The 16,885-nt window shown below is 50.2% G+C and overlaps 1 protein-coding gene across 1 annotated transcript; it reads right to left on the bottom strand.

Annotated features, from left to right (window-relative positions):
- Positions 1-52: 52 nt before the first annotated feature.
- Pllp (plasmolipin) lies at positions 53-14,150 on the bottom strand. The gene is made up of 4 exons (XM_051201968.1): positions 13,936-14,150; positions 3,607-3,780; positions 1,586-1,708; positions 53-829 (listed from the first exon to the last, which is right to left on the bottom strand). The coding sequence occupies exons 1-4, from the start codon at positions 14,068-14,070 to the stop codon at positions 713-715; spliced, it is 549 nt and encodes a 182-aa protein (XP_051057925.1). The 5' UTR covers positions 14,071-14,150; the 3' UTR covers positions 53-712.
- Between the last annotated feature and the right edge of the window lie 2,735 nt (positions 14,151-16,885).

Genomic DNA, 16,885 nt, shown 5'->3' with positions numbered 1-16,885 from the left:
AAAAGTAAAATCTTAACAAATATCTAAGACCTCAAATGATAACACCTTTGCAAATAGACACCTCTTATTTTTATTTAATTGTAAAAAAAAGTTCCAAACTAAAGTCACCAACTCCATGACAACTCAGCAAGCAAAGCCCTGCTTCCTTCTCCCCCTTCTGGAAGTCCCTTATTCCTCATCAGCAGCCTGGGGGAAGCACCCTGAACTAGCTTTCCCAAAGAGGGAGTTACACAAGAGGGAGGACATAGCAAGGCTGTCCACCATTAGAACCAATTGAAATAGTTCAGTCCAAAATCCCAACTCTTCCTATAAAAGTCTCTCTACAGGCTTGGGGCAAGGAAGGGGAGGGTGAGACCAGAACAGTCTGTGGGCTTGCCTAGCTTCTCCTGGAACAAAAATAACGTGTCGTTTGTTAGGCTTATACTATGGCAGGAAGGAGGCTGAAGCTCTCTCTGTTAGTGCATTTAGTGCTGGTGAGAAGGGTGGCCCAGCCTGGGTTACTGAAGTCCTTGGATAAGGCAGAGCCATGAGAGCCCACATCCCCCATCACCTTCTGTGGAATGGGGCGGGGGGTCCCCACTGCTGGTTCTAGGCAGCTCTTCTGTGCTTGCTTGAGCCTGGCCCTCAGGAGTGCTGGAGAGCTTGAGTCCGTAAGATTGGGGGTAACCCGGTGCTCAGACTCAGCCGTAGCTTAGGCTACAACACGGTTGGCCTAAGAGTAGCCCCCAGCCATCTGACTCGTGGCCGCATTGCTGCCCATTCCTCGCCAGGCCTGGAAGCTGAAGAAAGCACTCACTCCGTAGGCAATCATCACCAGGCAAGCAAAAAACTGGCAGGGGAGAAGAGAGGCCAAATTGGTCAGTCAGAGAGTGGGACAGTGACAGCAGCCAAGTGGGTCTCCTTAGACTTGGGGATAAAAGCCTGAGCAGCAGAGTTAATCAGGACCACTTGTTCTGGGAGCCACACCCCTTATGCCCAGCCACACACTACTCAGCTGGCATGTTCTAAGGGCCGGGGCTACAACCACAGGCCAGACATGTCAGGTAGTACCAGGGGCAACCAAGAGTGTCCAACTGACCATGGGGTGTCTTCACACACCCAGCAGGAACTTAATGTCCACAGGCAACATTCAGGGCTGGGGATGCAGCTCAGAGGTAGAGTAGTTGCCTAGCTTCACAAGGCCCTGACCTGGACATGACTACAATTCCAGCTTCCTTGTCTGAAAAGGGACCCATAGGCTCTGACCCTACGGCCAAGTGTACAGGGCCTCGTGGATGAAGTGTGAATGGCCATTTGACACAGCCCAAGTTTGAGCTTTTTGCAAGTCAAAAATGCAGGTAGAATGTCTGTAGTGATTAATAGCCACTGCAAGGTGACATGTGAACCAAAGCAAGTGTGGCTCAGCAGAGGTCCACATGACCCCAGGTGTCCAGGTTCCTTGGGTTCTGCTATTCACTGAGGGAGACTGAGTGAGGCTGACACTGAGCATCTAGGAAGTGACCACTCAGACAGGAGCCTGTGAACACACAGAGGCCTGGACTGGTGGATCCCTTGGAGAAGGCTGGAGCCCTGGGGACATACTTACAGAGGCAGCTGAGCGCTGGTTATATAGCCGGGAGCCCTTCAGGGATGTCAAATCAACCGCTGCAGCGCAAGTGATAAAGGCAGTAATGTAGAGAACCGTGGCAGCAACGAAAAAGATCATTGACTGTGGGGGAAGGGAGAGAGGCTGTAAGACATCCACAGGGAGCACCACCACCCCCAAAGCTAAGTCAGCCCTGGCAGGAAGGCCTGAAGTGTTAGGGCAAGACAGTGCCAGGTTACCAGGCAACTCGTTTGCCATGGCAACAAATCACTCACCTCTAACCAGCTAAAGAAATGCAGGCCATTCCATGTGTGGCACATGGCCATACCCACACCCACCCTAATAACCACATCAGCAGCTGGCTGTGTGGCTGGCCCTGGGATGGGGCCCCACATTCCTCTCCTGACCACTGGGAGGAACCTATGACTCCCTTTGGCAGTATCCTAAACTTGAGGGAAAAGCCAGGGCCAGGACCTTGTGGAATCTGTATAGAAAGAACAAGAGGCCTGGTTGTGACCCGGCAGCTGGCAGCTGGGCCCATTCCATACCCCCAGTGCATTCATACATTTTTTTTTTCTTTGATTACCAGCACTTAAAAATTAGATTTCACATAAAAACTTGACATACACCCTTGTAAAACCAATACTTGGGAGGCAAAGGCAGAGGTCACCCCAGTCTACAGAACAAGTTCTAGGACAGCCAGGGCTACAGAGAAACTCTGTCTCTAAAAACCAAACCAAACAAAATACTCAAAGCTGAGTATAATAGCTTAGGGAGGCTGATGTGTCCAGAGGCACGAAGACCGTGAATTGCTGGGGTCAGCCCAGTTTAGACATCAAAACTGTTTCAAAAAAGAAATAACCAACCCTCAGGGTGGGGCGTGTATCTCACTGGTAAAGCATTGTCCCGTTATAAGGTCCCGAGTTTGACCCCAAACCACCAAAACAACTAAATACCTCAAGGCTTGACACCAGTGCTGCATCCCCTGAAGGTTGAAGCCGGACAGAGGCAGCTCCTCAGGGCCTGGGTGCATGTAAGTTTTCTAGAACCTTCCTCGCCCAGTTCACTAGTCCATCTTGCCTGGCCCTCTCAGGGACTGGCAGTCTATCCCAGAGTTGAGGGGTCATCACCCAACTCCTCTCCCACCCTGCTGTTAAAGTCCAGAAGCACAGAAACAGAACCCAATTGGCTCCGTCATGGAGTGCTATGCTGGAATCCCATCCTAGCTTCAGAGACAAGTCACTCGCCCTGTAGGGTTCTTCTTTAGGGGCCCAGGGAGATTCAAAGGGGGTTAGACCCTCAGGAGTCCCAAATCCTGTCCCCAAGAGTACAGTGACCACTACACACCCTGCCTGGCTCTGGCCAGTGATACAAGATCTAACAAACCCATTCTGTCTCAGCATGACTCACGTTTCCTCTGATTAAACAGGCTTTGAATTGTAAACAATCACTGCCTAGTCCCAGCCTCGCTTGTCTTACAATCATGTGCCTCTGTGCTCACTAAAAGGCTCAGACCCAGCTGCATGGGTTTTCTGGGTTCCAGAAGGGAAAAAAAAAAAAAAAAAAACAAAAAAAAAACATCATTTTCTGTTTCTGGCCAGGGTGCTTCCTTTAGTCAGAGGAGGCTGGCCGGAGACAAACCTGAGGCACCCATCCTCTCCAGGGTTGCAAGCCCTCCTGGAGGCAGCTGGTATCCATGCTAGGCCCCAGCCAGCACTTGACAGACTCAGACCTCCTACCTCAAATTCTGACCACCCTGAAGAAGGTACAGTATCTACAGTATCTGCAAGGGCATGGCATGGACCTACTCAACAGTCCCTTGCTGCTGCTGGGCCCTTCCAAAGGCCAAGTTAAGCACCCACCTCAATCATTATTCACCCATCTTCCCAGCCCAGCTCTTCAGGTAGCTAAGAGGCAGGAGGATCTCTACCAACACCCCTCCACTCCACAATTACAGAAGGATCATTCACAGGCAAGACATCTCAGCTTGGAGCCTCACAGTACCCCTACCCCAGACTCACCACCAACGGCCAGGGCACCATGTATAATTTCATGTGCAGCTGGAACAGGTAGATGATGAAGAACACGATTGTCATCAGCCACAGGAAGACAGCAACAAACATGACCCAGCCATAGGCAGGATACAGGTGGTACAGAGTGTCAGCAATCAAGGCCCATACCAGCAGACCCAGCACCTGAGGAAAACACAGGGAGTCCTCAGCCCCACAGCTCCAGCTGGAGGCCGAGGCCTTGGCCTCCTTTCTTGTTAACTCAGCAAAACCTTAGGCTAGCAAGATGGCTCAAAGGGTAAAATGCTTGCCACAAACCTGGCAACAGGAGTTTGATGCCTAGAACTCAAGGGCGTAAAGAGAACTGGCTATCAAAAGTTGTCCCCTGACATGTGATTTAAAAAAAAAAAAAAAAAAAAAAACTTTTTTTTTTTTTTTTTTTTTAAAAGAAACCTTGGCTTGCTCCTGCTGTGTGCCTCCTTGCTGGGGATCTTGTCTGGCCCCTCTTCTGCCTCTTCAGTCTCCATTGTACTGCATGACAAAAGGCCCTCCCCATGTTCCCAGACACTACCACCCAAGCTGGAAACAGTGTTTCTCCTAGAGTGTATGCTTCTTATACCGTTACTGCCCACAACAGTACAGGACCTCTGCTTTGTTACAGGTGCTAGAAAAAACAAAACAATACAAAAACTGGGCATGGAGGCCAATACCTGCAACCCCAACACTGGAGGAAAAAGCAGGAGACTTAGGACTTCAAGGCCAACATCTACCTATTGCATTATAGGCCAGCCTGAGCTGTGTGAACCCATCTCAAAACAGAACTCCAGTCTAGGGGATGGAGATATGGTCCAGTGGTTAAGAGCACTGGCGGCTCTTGCATAGGACCAAGCCAGGTGCAATTCCCAGCCCCCACATGTGGCTCACAACCACCTGTAACTCCAGTTCCAGGGGATCTGATGCCCTCTCCTGACCTCCACAGGCACCAGGCACACTTGTGGCAGATATACAAGCAGACAAAACATTGATACACACATAAAACAATAAAAATATTAAACAAAAACCAAAACCCTGTCTAGAGAAGCAGGATGAGAAAGGTTCAAGATAGGTCAGCAGTAACTAGTCATTACCCAGGCTTGAAAAGCTAGAAGCCTGACAACTTCAGTTCACACCCCTCTCCCCAACCCACAGTGCAAGGGGAGAGCTCACTCCCAAAAGTTGTTCTCAGGGCTGATGAAATGGCTCATCAGCTAAATTTGCCTATTGCCAAGTTTGACGGCCTAACGTAAACCCCAGCTTCACTCTCACACACACACACACACACACACACACACACACACACACACACACACACACAAATAATAAATTAACCTTTAAGAACTTAGGGGATTGGTTTGTTTGTTTTGTTGAGACAGGATTTCATTATGTAGCCCTGGCTGGCCTGGAACTCACAGATATCCTCCTGCCGCTGCCTCCTGAATGCTGGGGCTAAAATACCATGCCTGGCTTAAATAAAACTTCATATGAGAAGAGCCTGAGAGACCATCTCCAGGATAAAGGCACTTCCAACCAAGTTTGAATCCCAGGACTCTCACGATAGAACCAGCCTCCTGCAATTAATTTGTCATCTGATACAAGCTATGTGCACATAACAGTGTTTATGTGTGCATACAATAACTAAATAAGTGTCATAAAAAAGATTAAAATCTCTTACAGCTCCCCCTACCCCTTGAACCATGGGACCTTTGGAAAAAGAAAAAAATCATGTTCCCAGAACATCCTCAATACAAATGGGAACAGACTACGTGTGCTTATCTTGGCTCAGCAGATACTGTCCAGGGCTCTGAGTCCTCCAGCCTACTGCTCCTTCCCCTCCATTGCCCCTAACTCCCAGTTGCCTCTCCCACGGGTGTTGCCATCCTGTCTCAGAGGAAGGCCAAGAAACTGTCTATTACACGTTCCCTGGACGCCCCCGACGCCCCCAACTGTGTATGCTGAGGCTAATAGCATGGATTTCGTTGAAAACTTGTCTGCATGACATTCCCCTCAGCTGGTCTGTGCTTCCCTACTTCATTTGTAACAGCTTGCAGGGACCACGCCCACTTCAGGCAGCTACTCAAAGCCTGTGAGTAAGCTCAGTTTTACACAGGGGCACCAAACCCACAGAGTTCCACACGCAGACTTTTTGCTGGGCACAGCCCCAGGACCTAGGAGAGGCCCAAGGGGAAGTACCACAACTGTGGCCGTACTAAGCCTTCCAGCTCCTTCTTTGCTAGCTGAGGATCTCTAGGTTGGGGAATACCCACCGTTCTCTTGTCTGGAGCTCTGCCACCATGGGTGTAGAAGTCTACTTTGTCTTTGAAGAAAGCATCCTTTGCTGACTAAGACACAGAAGGGTTGTTCTGCCTGCCTGCACACATGGAAGCCAGTGGCCCCAGTCCAAGGGTGAGACCATGTTCAGTCAGATATTAGAGCAAAGCTGTCCTCTGGAGACTGGTCTTTGGGAACAAGTCCCCCTGCTGATGGGCCACTTTCAAGTTCCCAGGCACCTAAAGAGGTCCCCACCAGAGGGCTCATGACCCAAAGCTGGGGCCTTGCCAGTCACCTTCTCCTAAAACACCCCACCAAAGAAAGACCTTGGAGAAGTTTCTTTGGTGGTTTGGAATTTGCACTTGCAGACAGCCTGTAGTTGAGCAGGCCAAAGCAGGCTCTGTACCTGCTCTCCCCATCGAGAGTGAGCCTCAGACACGCCCCATGCCACATAGCATCCTTCTTGCCTCTGGTCCTCACAAGCAGGCCCAGGTGTTGGCCTCTGTGCCCACTTTACAGCAAAGAAGATGGGACAGAGTAGCAGGGTCTTCCTAGCCTGTGGTCACATGCCAAACTAGGAACAAAGCCCTTGTTTAATTATAACTCAAGGGCCAGGGAGAGATCTCAGCAGGTGAGGGCCTTTGCCACCACGTCCTTTGACTTGAGTTAGATCTCCAGAACCTACCCAGTAGGGGAGAGCTGACTCCTAAAAGCTGACCTCTGACCTCCATATGTGTACTTTGGCATGCCTATGCCTACCAACACACACACACACACACACACTCACACACACACACACTCACACACACACACTCACACTCACACACACTCACACACACACACACACACACTCACAACAAATATCTTGGAATAGGCTGCACATGCACCTTCTTCCCTTCTCCACTCTCTCCCTCCTTCCCTTAGTTTCTCCCCCACCCCGCTTGCCTCTCTCTTTCTTGACAGGCCTTGAACTCACACTTCTGCTTCTGATATCACAAGCATGGGGCACCACACCTGCCCGCCCCCCATCACCATGCCGGAAACAGATACACTAAAAAGGCCCCAAAGCGCCAGAGCCGGGTGGGGTCACTTCTGTCAGGAGAATGAAAACCATCTCAGGAGAGAAATGCGAAGGTGGGCCTGCTAGGGGCTGCCAGCTCTTGTGTGAAGTAGGTTTCAGGTCCTTCACCATGACCCTGGGTTGGCTGAAAGGAGGTAGGAAAAGGCCTGAGTGACCATCTAGAAAAGGCCCATGGGTGTTAAACTGTTCTCCTCTCTCTGAAATCTTGCTGTTTCCACAAATGCTCAGGAGCCATAGTGCTAACGCAGGTAAAAGTTAGGGGAGCTCTGTCTTGCCAGAGCTGTGAGTTAGGAGTTGCTGGGGGATGGATAAAGCAAAATATGTCAACCCCTTCCAAGGGCAGGGCTGAAGGAACCCAGGTGTCCCCGCCCTGTCCCACTCCACCCCTGTTTCCCAAATCAGCAAACATGTAATAGAGATAAAGCAGTAGATAGGTAGGGGAATTTGTGTCCCTACGGGCTGTCGTGCCTGGCCCAGAGCCCAGGCAGGAGACTTGGTTTCTGCCCTAGAACAAGGAAGGTCCATTCCTCTTTTAGAACCCAACAAACTGGTTCCCCTTGGCCCTTAAACCATCCATCTGGGTATTTCACTGACCCCTTGACTGATGTGGGTGGTCCTGCCAGGGAGGTTCCAGAAGCTGCAGGACCCCTTGGGACTTGCTGAAATGCTACCTGGTGCAGACCCCACTCTAGCTGAAGAGCCAGAAGCCTTGAGTCCACATTGGGGCACATTCTTCATGGGTAGCAAAAGGCAGCAGGTCACTGTGAGCAGAGAATCAGGCTGGAGTCCCCAATTCTACTCCCTGATCCTGTGACCTCTCCCAGAACTCTGGGTCCAGGACATGTCTCACATAGCTCCCATGTCCCTCCAGCACAACCTGTCCTAGGGTTCACTGTCACAACCCTTCACTGCAGCACTTCTGAGTCAGGGTGCCCCACCCTCAAGGGGCTCCCACACCAGCAGTTTGGGCCAGATCAAAGCATGAACTGATCAAATACACATGCTCACAGAGTGGGTGCTATGGGAACCAAATGGGGGGCAGAAGGAGGATCTCTCTGGTAAAGTAACCTTCAGTAAGGGCTAGGGAAGTAAAGGAGGGGACTCTAGAAAAGAATGCAATGCTACCTTTGGTACTTTGTGTCACCTTGACCTCTGTGTCCATCTACCCACTACTTTCTCTACCGTGTCAGACCCGAGTCAACTCACTGTATGGCCTTGGGAGACTCACCTAACCTTTCTGGTCTATGTCCTCACCTGGGGCACACAATGTTTTTTATTGGGTGGGAGTTCAGGGACAGAAATGCCTACCCTGGTTACTGTATAGGTGTGCCAGGGAGGCAGACCCTGGGGCCATAGGAAGGGAGTGTGGTAGTGTGGTTCAGTTAGGACAGGAACACAATGGCAGAGTGTGGGGGCTTCCAGCAGGGGAAGCAACTAGACCTGGAGGTTGACACCAGTGTCCCAAGACAGTCCATGCCAGTCGTAGAGAGAGCCCTGGGACAGGAAGGCATGTTACTGGTGGAAAGCCAGCCCTGGGAAACAGGGCTGCTAGGTGGAAATGTGCATGCTGGACCAGGGCTCTGTCCAGGGCCACTCCCATCAGAGCTGCTAAGTTTTGAGGGGATGCTAGAAATTGCTTGTTTTTTTGTTTTAATTAAGTGGCACCTTCAGAGTTTAAATGTTAGCAATTAAGCCAAATGCTTTAGAAAGAGCAAGGGCCAGCCCTCCAAAGGTAAGTAGTGAGGCCTAGTCTTTCACAGCCCTCAGTGACTGCTCCTGACTACACTACCAGGAAACGGAGGCCCAGGGTGGCCACATGACCCTTCCAGGGATTCCCCCACTCAGGGCACAGCTCGGCAGCTGGGGACACGAAGAACTTGGCCTAGCTTGGCCTGGCCTAGCCCAACCTCCACCCCCATCTTGGCCCTTCTTCCCACACTGAAAGGGACTTTATGGGGACAAAAAGTCACCCATTGTGTCTCAGGAGACAAAGGGGCAAGAGACAGAAGCTCCAGGCGCCTGAGCAGGCCACACTACCACCACACACCACCCCCTCTGTGCCAAAGGAGGGCTGGGGGAGGCACCTTGGAATGCCTACTCTGGATGTGAGGCATTCTAGAACACTGGGGCCGTCAAGATCCCAAGGAGGACCAGGAGCCACCCACCCAGCTGCCCCTTTCTCTGTGGGAAACAGGCACACAAGGAGTCACTGAGCCAGGGCAGTCTCCCAGGGCCAGTTGTGTGCCAGGTTGTTCCAGGCCCATGGAAGGCAGCAGTGGTGGGCAGCTGGGCCTGGCCTGCAGGAGTCCACCTGGGCCTGGACTAGCATCACAGAATTACAGATGCAGCCTTCCCCATGCAAACTGCTATTAGTAAGTCCTAGATCTAGAAGAGTGTTCAAATCTCAGAGGTACAACACGGACCTTCTTAGTGACACTGAATTGGGGGAAAGGTCTCAACTTGTCTCAATTTCCAGAAACCAGAAAGAAATTAAGAAAGGCAGAGGGGACAATTTCCCTTTAAAGTTTGTGCTCGCTTCTAAGAGGACGGAGACAGACTGACCCCACACACTGGCCTGCCACCTCTGCCTATCAGATTGGGGTGTGTCCGGAGTGTGTCCTATCACCAGCCAGGGGGGCCATGGAGGCAGGTACCTATTAGAGAGAGGACACAGCTATGAGCTCCATGGAGAGCACTTGGCACTCTCCATTCCACTCCCAGATGCAGGGTGTGGTGGCACAGGCCTGTCTTCTCAGCTACTGGAGAGGCTGAGGCCTGTTCAGGGCCATCCTGGGCTTCAAAGTGAGTTCAAGGCCAGCCTGGGCAACTTTGGAACACCCTATCTCAGGATTGAAAAGAGTAAAAAGAAGGCTGGGAGTGTATTAAATGGAACACAACTGTGAAAACTGCAGGTGAACAGCCTGATCTCTATCTATTGCAGCCTGGGCGGGGTGAGGTGGGGTGGGGTGCAAACACACTGCACATGCACTCTGACCCTGGGATCTCTGGGGCCCCTCTTACACAAACTTGTCACACAGATATATCAGTGGCATATGCAAAGTCACGCATGGCAGAGGAGTGTAAAACAGCAAAAGACTGGGAATTCAAGTGTGTCAGGGTAAAACACACTACGTTGCTACAGAACCAAGAGGTAAGTTCCCCGTGCTAAGACCTGCAGTTACATCTCTCAGACTCTAGACTGGAGAGTTGGCTCAGTGCATAAGAGCAGTGGCTCTTCCAGGGTTTGAATCCCGGGACCAACATGGAGGCTCACAACTGTCTTTAACTCCAGTCCCAAGGAATCCAATGACCTCGTCTTCTGGTCTCCCTGGGTACCGGGCACATAGGTGGCACACAGGCACACATATAGGCAAAATATGCATACACATAAAATAAAAATAATACATAATAAAATGTAAAAGTTAAGAGATCTGGGGCCTGACCCTCAGGGGTAAATCAGGAGTTTAGCATCTTTAGTCCCCAACACCATAAAAATGTGGAAATGAAGGTTTGAAAAAAACCCAAAATACATCCTGTGCCTGATGTAGGACACATCTTTGTGGGATGCGTGTGGGGTGTGGGTGGGCATGTCCCTGCAGTGTGACACCACACTCCACAGGACTTTTCAATGAGGCTGGAGTTTGTCCTGCCCCAGCACAATGGTGAGGACAGTTGGGGGTTGCTCAGATATGAAGATCACATTTTATTGATTTCTCTTTGTACCCTTGCCACACAAAGAATGGTAGTGTGAAGCACTCTGGCACTCTCTGACTAGAAGAGTTGTCTCTGGGACACACTTGCCTGCCTGTTTAGAAGCTAGCTGTGAAGATTCAGGTTTCTTCTGCTTATATCACTAGGAAGTTCAGCCATGAACAAACATTTCAAACTTGCAGGCTTCCTGCTAGGCAGTGTCACTTCATAGGTCTCTAAAGTCAGTTTCTCTCTCCAAACCATCAGGTTTTATAAATACACTAACTCTAGACAGGATTTCTCTGTAGTTTTGGAGCCTGTCTTAGAACTCGCTCTGTAGATCGGGCCTCAAATTCACAAGAGATCCACCTACCGCTCACTCTCCCTCCCAAGTGCTGGGATTAAAGACGTGTGCCACCGCCACCAGCTGAAATACACTAACTCTTCTGTTTTAACGATTAATAGCATGTGATATTCGTTCTGGGGCTAGAGAGGGATGGGTAAGGCTACAGAGTAGGAAAGACATCAGACATCTGTACACTGAGACAGGTTCTGCTGGCCAGCTATCATGCTAGATGAAGAACAATGCTTTGCCTAAGTAGCTTGGACTTCCTCCCCACCCACCTTTCCAGCACAGCAGGACACTATACTCTGGGATACAGAGCAACCTAGGCAGCAAGGAGCACCATTTTCTCAGTTACTGCCTCCTCCAAGCATCCCTCCCTGATTCCCAGGGACAGGCACTAGGCAGGGAGCCTCTCCCATATCCTCTAAAGTGCCACACCCACACACTGTAAGAGAAAAACCAATATATAATAATAAACAGTAGTGGCCAGAGAAGTCAGAAAAACCACTACTAGGAAATGAATGATTAGAAAAAAAAAAAAAAAACTTGTAAGCTAGGTAGTGGTGGCATACACCTTTGATCCCAGCATCGGGAGGCAGAGGCAGGTGGATCTCTGTGAGTTCCAGGCCAACCTGGTCTACAATTTGAGTTCCAGGACAGTTAAAGCTGTTTACAAAGAGAAACCCTGACCTCTGACAGTGGAACCAGGATGTATCCCTGGTGCCTGAAAGGACTTTGGGAGCACATTCCCCATGGAGGGATACTCCCTTAGCCTAGAGACAGGAGGTAGGGCCTAGACCCTACTCAAATTATTTGACAGATTTTGATGATCCCTCCTGGAAGGCATCATCCTCCCTGTGGAGTGGTGGGGGGATAACATGAGAGAGGGGGTCAGGGGCATGGGAGGGAGGGAGAGGGAACTGGAATTGATACGTAAAATAAGAATAATATATGTATGATATATATATATATACATATATATCAAGAAACAAAGAGAACCCCTTTTTCAAACAAACAAAAAAGATGCCTAGACAAAAGTCTAGGCTAGCCTCCAGTGTGTTTCTGTGGCTTTCTAGCACGTATGGTGCCTGTCTGTGCTCCTCCCCCATCTTGGCCCCAGTGGAGTAGTAGGTTGCCACAGAAATATCTTAGGAAACAGTGTCTCAGAGAAGTACACTGGTATAGTCTCCAAATGAAGGCTGTAGAACCAATATGGGGAAGGAGCTAGGAAGTAATAAGAACCTATTACTTCACACCTCCATGTCTCAATGCTTCTATGGCCAGCCATGCAACCAAGACCCCAGCTCTGGCCCTAGATGCATAAGATGCAGACCAGAAACTGATGCTTCAATTCCTGCTCAGCCTGTGGGCTACTTTCTCCACCTCCACCCAGCTCTGCCATCTACAGTCCCTCCACGGTTCCAGCCTCCCTCCCAGCTGGAAAGCTCTGCCTTCTAGATGACCTGTCTCTTCTCTGTCCCTTCTACAAGCCACTTACCTCCCCTCAGGCCAGCCCAAAGCCGACCCTCAGGTGTGGTGGTACTGAAGAGTAAACCCAATCCTTGGGAATATCTAGTTTAAGGTTAGCTTCAGCTACACAAGGAGTTTGAAGCCAGCTTCAACTACCAACTACAGAGAGAATTTAAGAACAATCTGGGTCTTAAATGCAACCCTGTTTCAAAAACAAAAACAAACAAACAAACAACAACAATAAAAACAGCCCAGCAGGCCAGTCTGGTCTACAAAGCAAGTTCCAGGACAGGCTCCAAAGCTACAAAAGAAATCCTGTCTCGAAAAACCAAACCAAATGAAACAAAACATCAAAACAAACAAACAAAAACAAAACAACCCAAACCAAACAAATCTCTAAGAGCTCCACCCGGGTTGACAATGTCTACTGCTGCAGATTTAAATTGGTCCCAGAAGAGGGCATCAAGCCACCCCTCCCCAATCTCATCAAAACCAAAAGATTTTTAAAATGCAAACTTCTTGCTGAACTTCCGGAGATTCAAAGAGCAATTTCACATTTTGTCCGGGGGTGGGGCCCAAGAATCTTTATTTTAAACAAACCCAGGCAGGAATTGGGTAAGAATGAAGGGTGAGGGCTCATGAAGGAAGATCAGAAATCCCCGAAACCAAGGCAGCAGGCCCCAGGTGGAGGTGGTGGCTCCCCCGGAGATCAGGGAAGACCTAATCTCTGCGGAGGGCCTCTCGACTCCCCAGCCTGGCTCTGGCAGCTTGGCTCGATGTGCACACTGGAGGGATGGTGACAGAAAGGGATCTAATTTTACTTCCAGTGCCATCCTATGCTTTAATTTTTGCAGACTGCCCCTCAGAGGCAGCCACAGGCCTCCAGACTCTCACAGAAGAGCACTGTGAAAAGACCGCTGACACCTTGGGATGCACCAGTTGTGAGGGGGACAATCCTGCACAGAGATCCGGGGATGGCAGGCACGTGACTTCTGGCCTCCCGCGAATCTCCACAGCCCAGAGCAGGACACTCGACCCGTGGGTCGTTTCTGGGTAGGTGCCCGTGAGGGAGTGCACTTGCCGGGCCACCGATAAGCTGTCCTGACCTATCTTGGAGGGTTGCCTCACTGAGTGGCTGGAGCCGAGTGAAGAGGTGGGAAGTGGACTTTGCCCGGCGGAGAAGGCCTGGGCCGGGTCCCAGAGGGAAGGGGGCAGGAGGAGAGGAACAGACTGGAGGCCAGTTGTGCCGGGCTATCTCAGCTGCGGCTTCGCCGCGGGAACCACACCAGGTAGGGTTAGGGTGTGGGGTTCCCTCCACAAGAGTCTTACTGCACTATCGGGGATCCCACACCGGCGTCAGGAGGTGCGATGTTCTAATCATCTCGGGGGCGTGCGCCCTGGGGTTCCCTCGAGAGTACCCCATCCCGCCACCGACTACCCCGTTCACCAGCTGCAGTAGCGCGAGCACCCCGAGGGCGGATCGCAAGAAGCCCAGGTCCGGGCGCAGCGCAGAAACCGACGCTCCCACTCCCTGCGCGGGGCTGCTGGTCCTCGTGTTCACTTTCGACGGGAACTCGGCCATGGTGTTCGGGAGCCCACGACGCTCCGGCCGCGCTCCCGGCGCTGCTCCGGAGCTGCGATTGCGGCTCCCGCTGCTGGCTCTGCTTGGGATCCTGGGCAGAGCCCACAGGTGCGCGACTCCCCGCCCCGCGACGCCCGAGGCCCCGTCCCCCGAGGTCCCGCCCCTTAACCCTTGGCTCTCCTAGCTGCTCTGGACAATGATCTTGAAGTCGCAGATCCATCTATCTACACGCGATCGACGAGGCCTCGTTTCTCCCACATAGCCCTAGGGTGCTGTGTGTCCTTAGGCAACCCCCTGTACTCCCCTAGGAGGAAAGCGGGTCTGTGAGTCCGGGAAAGGTCCACCCAGACTAGGAGTATGCAGTGGATGACTGTCCTTGACTGCAGTGGGGTAGCTTTCTAAACAGATAAAGCAAACCAGGAAGGTGACTCACACCTGCAATCTCAGCACTCAGGAGGAGTGGATGAGAGGGGATCACGGAAAATTCAAGGCTAACCTGGCTGTACAATGAATGCCTAGCTTATGTAGGCTACAGGGTAAGACCCTGTCTCAAAACTAACTAAATTAAACTATTAACACTACCCAAGGCAGAGAGGCATATGACTAATCCCAGCACTGAGAGGTGAGGAGGATCAATTCAGGATTATTTTGGGCTACATAGTGAAAAAAATAAAAATAAAAAATCAACAACAGCAATGGAAGTCTAGTCTAGCAGCACATACTAATCCCAGATACTAGGGAGCTAAAGTAGGAATATAGAAAGCTCAGGGCCTGTCTGGGCTACAGAGTAAGCTCAAAGCTAGTCTAGAAAACTTCCTGGCTGCTGTTTCAGTCACTTAACGAGATCTGCAAAGATCCTTTTTCTTTTCTTTTAAGACAAAGTCTTGTATAGCCCAGACTAGCCCTGAACTTGATATGTGTCGAGGGTGGATTTCTGGCCTGCTTCTACCTCCCAAGTGCTGGGATTACAAACACCAGTTTATGCTGTGTTGAGATTGGACCCAGGGCCTTGAACACACTAAACAAACACTCTAACACCAAGCCACTACACACTATGTCCAACACACTACACCAGTAACCCTTTTATTTCTTGAAAGTTTGTTTGGGCTGGGTGGTGGTGGCACACGCCTTTAGTTCCAACATTTGGGAGGCTATAACCTCTTAATACAGCACCTCATGTTGTGGTGACCCCCAATCATAAAATTATTTCATTGCTACTTCATAGCTGTAATTTTGCCACTGTTATGAATTGTAATGTAAGCATCTGGTACTCAGGATATCTGAAGAATGACCCCTGAAAGGGTCACAACCCACAGGTTGAGAACCTCTGGTTCGAAGATTATAGTAGCAGAGTACTGTTGCTCAGAGAACTACAAGGGAAGGGCAGTCCTTCAGTGAAGGGTTGTTCTTTTCTACTGGGTGTGCATCAGGGGCGTCCTGGAGCCCTGAGGGAGGAAGGAGGCAGCTGCCCAGCCAGCCACATCAGCTGAATCTACCCTGGAGTCCAGTGGAATGGCAGATTATACATTCTTTTATTTATTTATTTATTTATTTATTTATTTATTTATTTATTTATTTATTTCAAGGCAGGATTTTTCTGCGTAGCCTTGGCATACTTTTTCTTTCTTTTGGTTTTTTTTTTGTTTTGTTTTGTTTTGTTTTAGACAGGAGCATCTTGTAAGGTTGCCCAGGTTGGCCTCAGATCGCAGACTGGATTCTCTTTTATCTCTCTAGTTCTGGGAGCTACTACACCTGGAGGTTTCTTCCCTCCCTCCCTCCCTTCCTCTCTCCTCCTTTCCTTTCTCCCTCCCTCCTTTCTTCCTTCCCTCCATCCCTCCCCTCCCCCTCTCCCTCCCCCACCTCTCTTCCCAGACAGGTCTAACACTAAAGTCCAGGCTAGCTTTGAACTCACTATATAGTTGAGAATGACTTTGAACTCCTGATATCCCCACTTCTATGGTCCAAGTGATGGCTGTTAGGATAAAGCTCATGGGGACCTTAGCAGATTCCATGGCAGGCGAGGGTGACTAAGGCATGGGACAAACATGCCAGGCAGACAGAGCTTAAGTGAAAAGTTTTATTAGAATGGGGATTGAGGAGAAAGGAAAGAGAAAAGAGACACAGAGACAGAGAGGACAGAAGAGAAGAGGGAGACAGGAAAAATCTTGTCTGCCCCATGGGAATAGGGGAGAGAGAGAGAAGATAGTGTAAATGGATGGGGGTCTTTCTTTTAAAGGGGTCCTTTGCACTTGCGTGCAGACTAGTAGTCATGAAACCCTGGGCTGACAAGGATACTGCCTGAATGCATTCTGCCGTGTGACAGGGTCAGGCCAGCATAATGCCTGAATCCTTACAGTAGGATTACAGGTGTGTGTCATTATATTGGGTCTACCATTTGTCTGTTGTTGGGTTTTTTGTTTTGTTTTTGTTTTGAAGACAAGGTTTCTCTGTGTAGCCCTGGCTGTCCTGGAACAGATCAGCCTCAAAGCTCCACCTGCCTCTGCCTCTGCCTCTGGAGTGCTGAGATTGAAGGTGTACATCACCACTGCCCAGCTGTCCTTTTTCTTTATAAGGTAAGTCCACAAATTTTGAGGACCAGAACGAAGATATTTGGATGTCCATTACTTAGCCCTCTGAAATGATATCTGTAGGGTTCTAAACTGGCACGGTGGTACAAGCCTGTAGTCTCTGCATAGGGTCAGAAGTTCAAGGTCAGAGAGATAGCTCAGGGGTTAAGAGCACTGGCTGCTCTTTCATAGGACTGAGGTTCAATTCCCAGCATCTACATGGCAGTTTACAACTGTCTGTAATTCTA

This window comes from Phodopus roborovskii, unplaced genomic scaffold, assembly GCF_943737965.1.
Source record: "Phodopus roborovskii unplaced genomic scaffold, PHOROB, whole genome shotgun sequence".
In the NCBI taxonomy this organism is placed as follows: Eukaryota; Metazoa; Chordata; class Mammalia; order Rodentia; family Cricetidae; genus Phodopus; species Phodopus roborovskii.
This window is presented reverse-complemented; position numbering and strand designations above follow the sequence as displayed.

Coding starts and splice junctions, on each gene's coding strand:
- Pllp (XM_051201968.1), bottom strand. CDS start 14,070: ATGGCCGAGTTCCCGTCGAAAGTGAACACGAGGACCAGCAGCCCCGCG. Junction 3,781..13,935: donor TGCTCGCGCTACTGCAGCTG/GTGAACGGGGTA, acceptor TGTTTTCCTCAG/GTGCTGGGTCTGCTGGTATG. Junction 830..1,585: donor ACCAGCGCTCAGCTGCCTCT/GTAAGTATGTCC, acceptor CTCCCCTGCCAG/TTTTTTGCTTGCCTGGTGAT.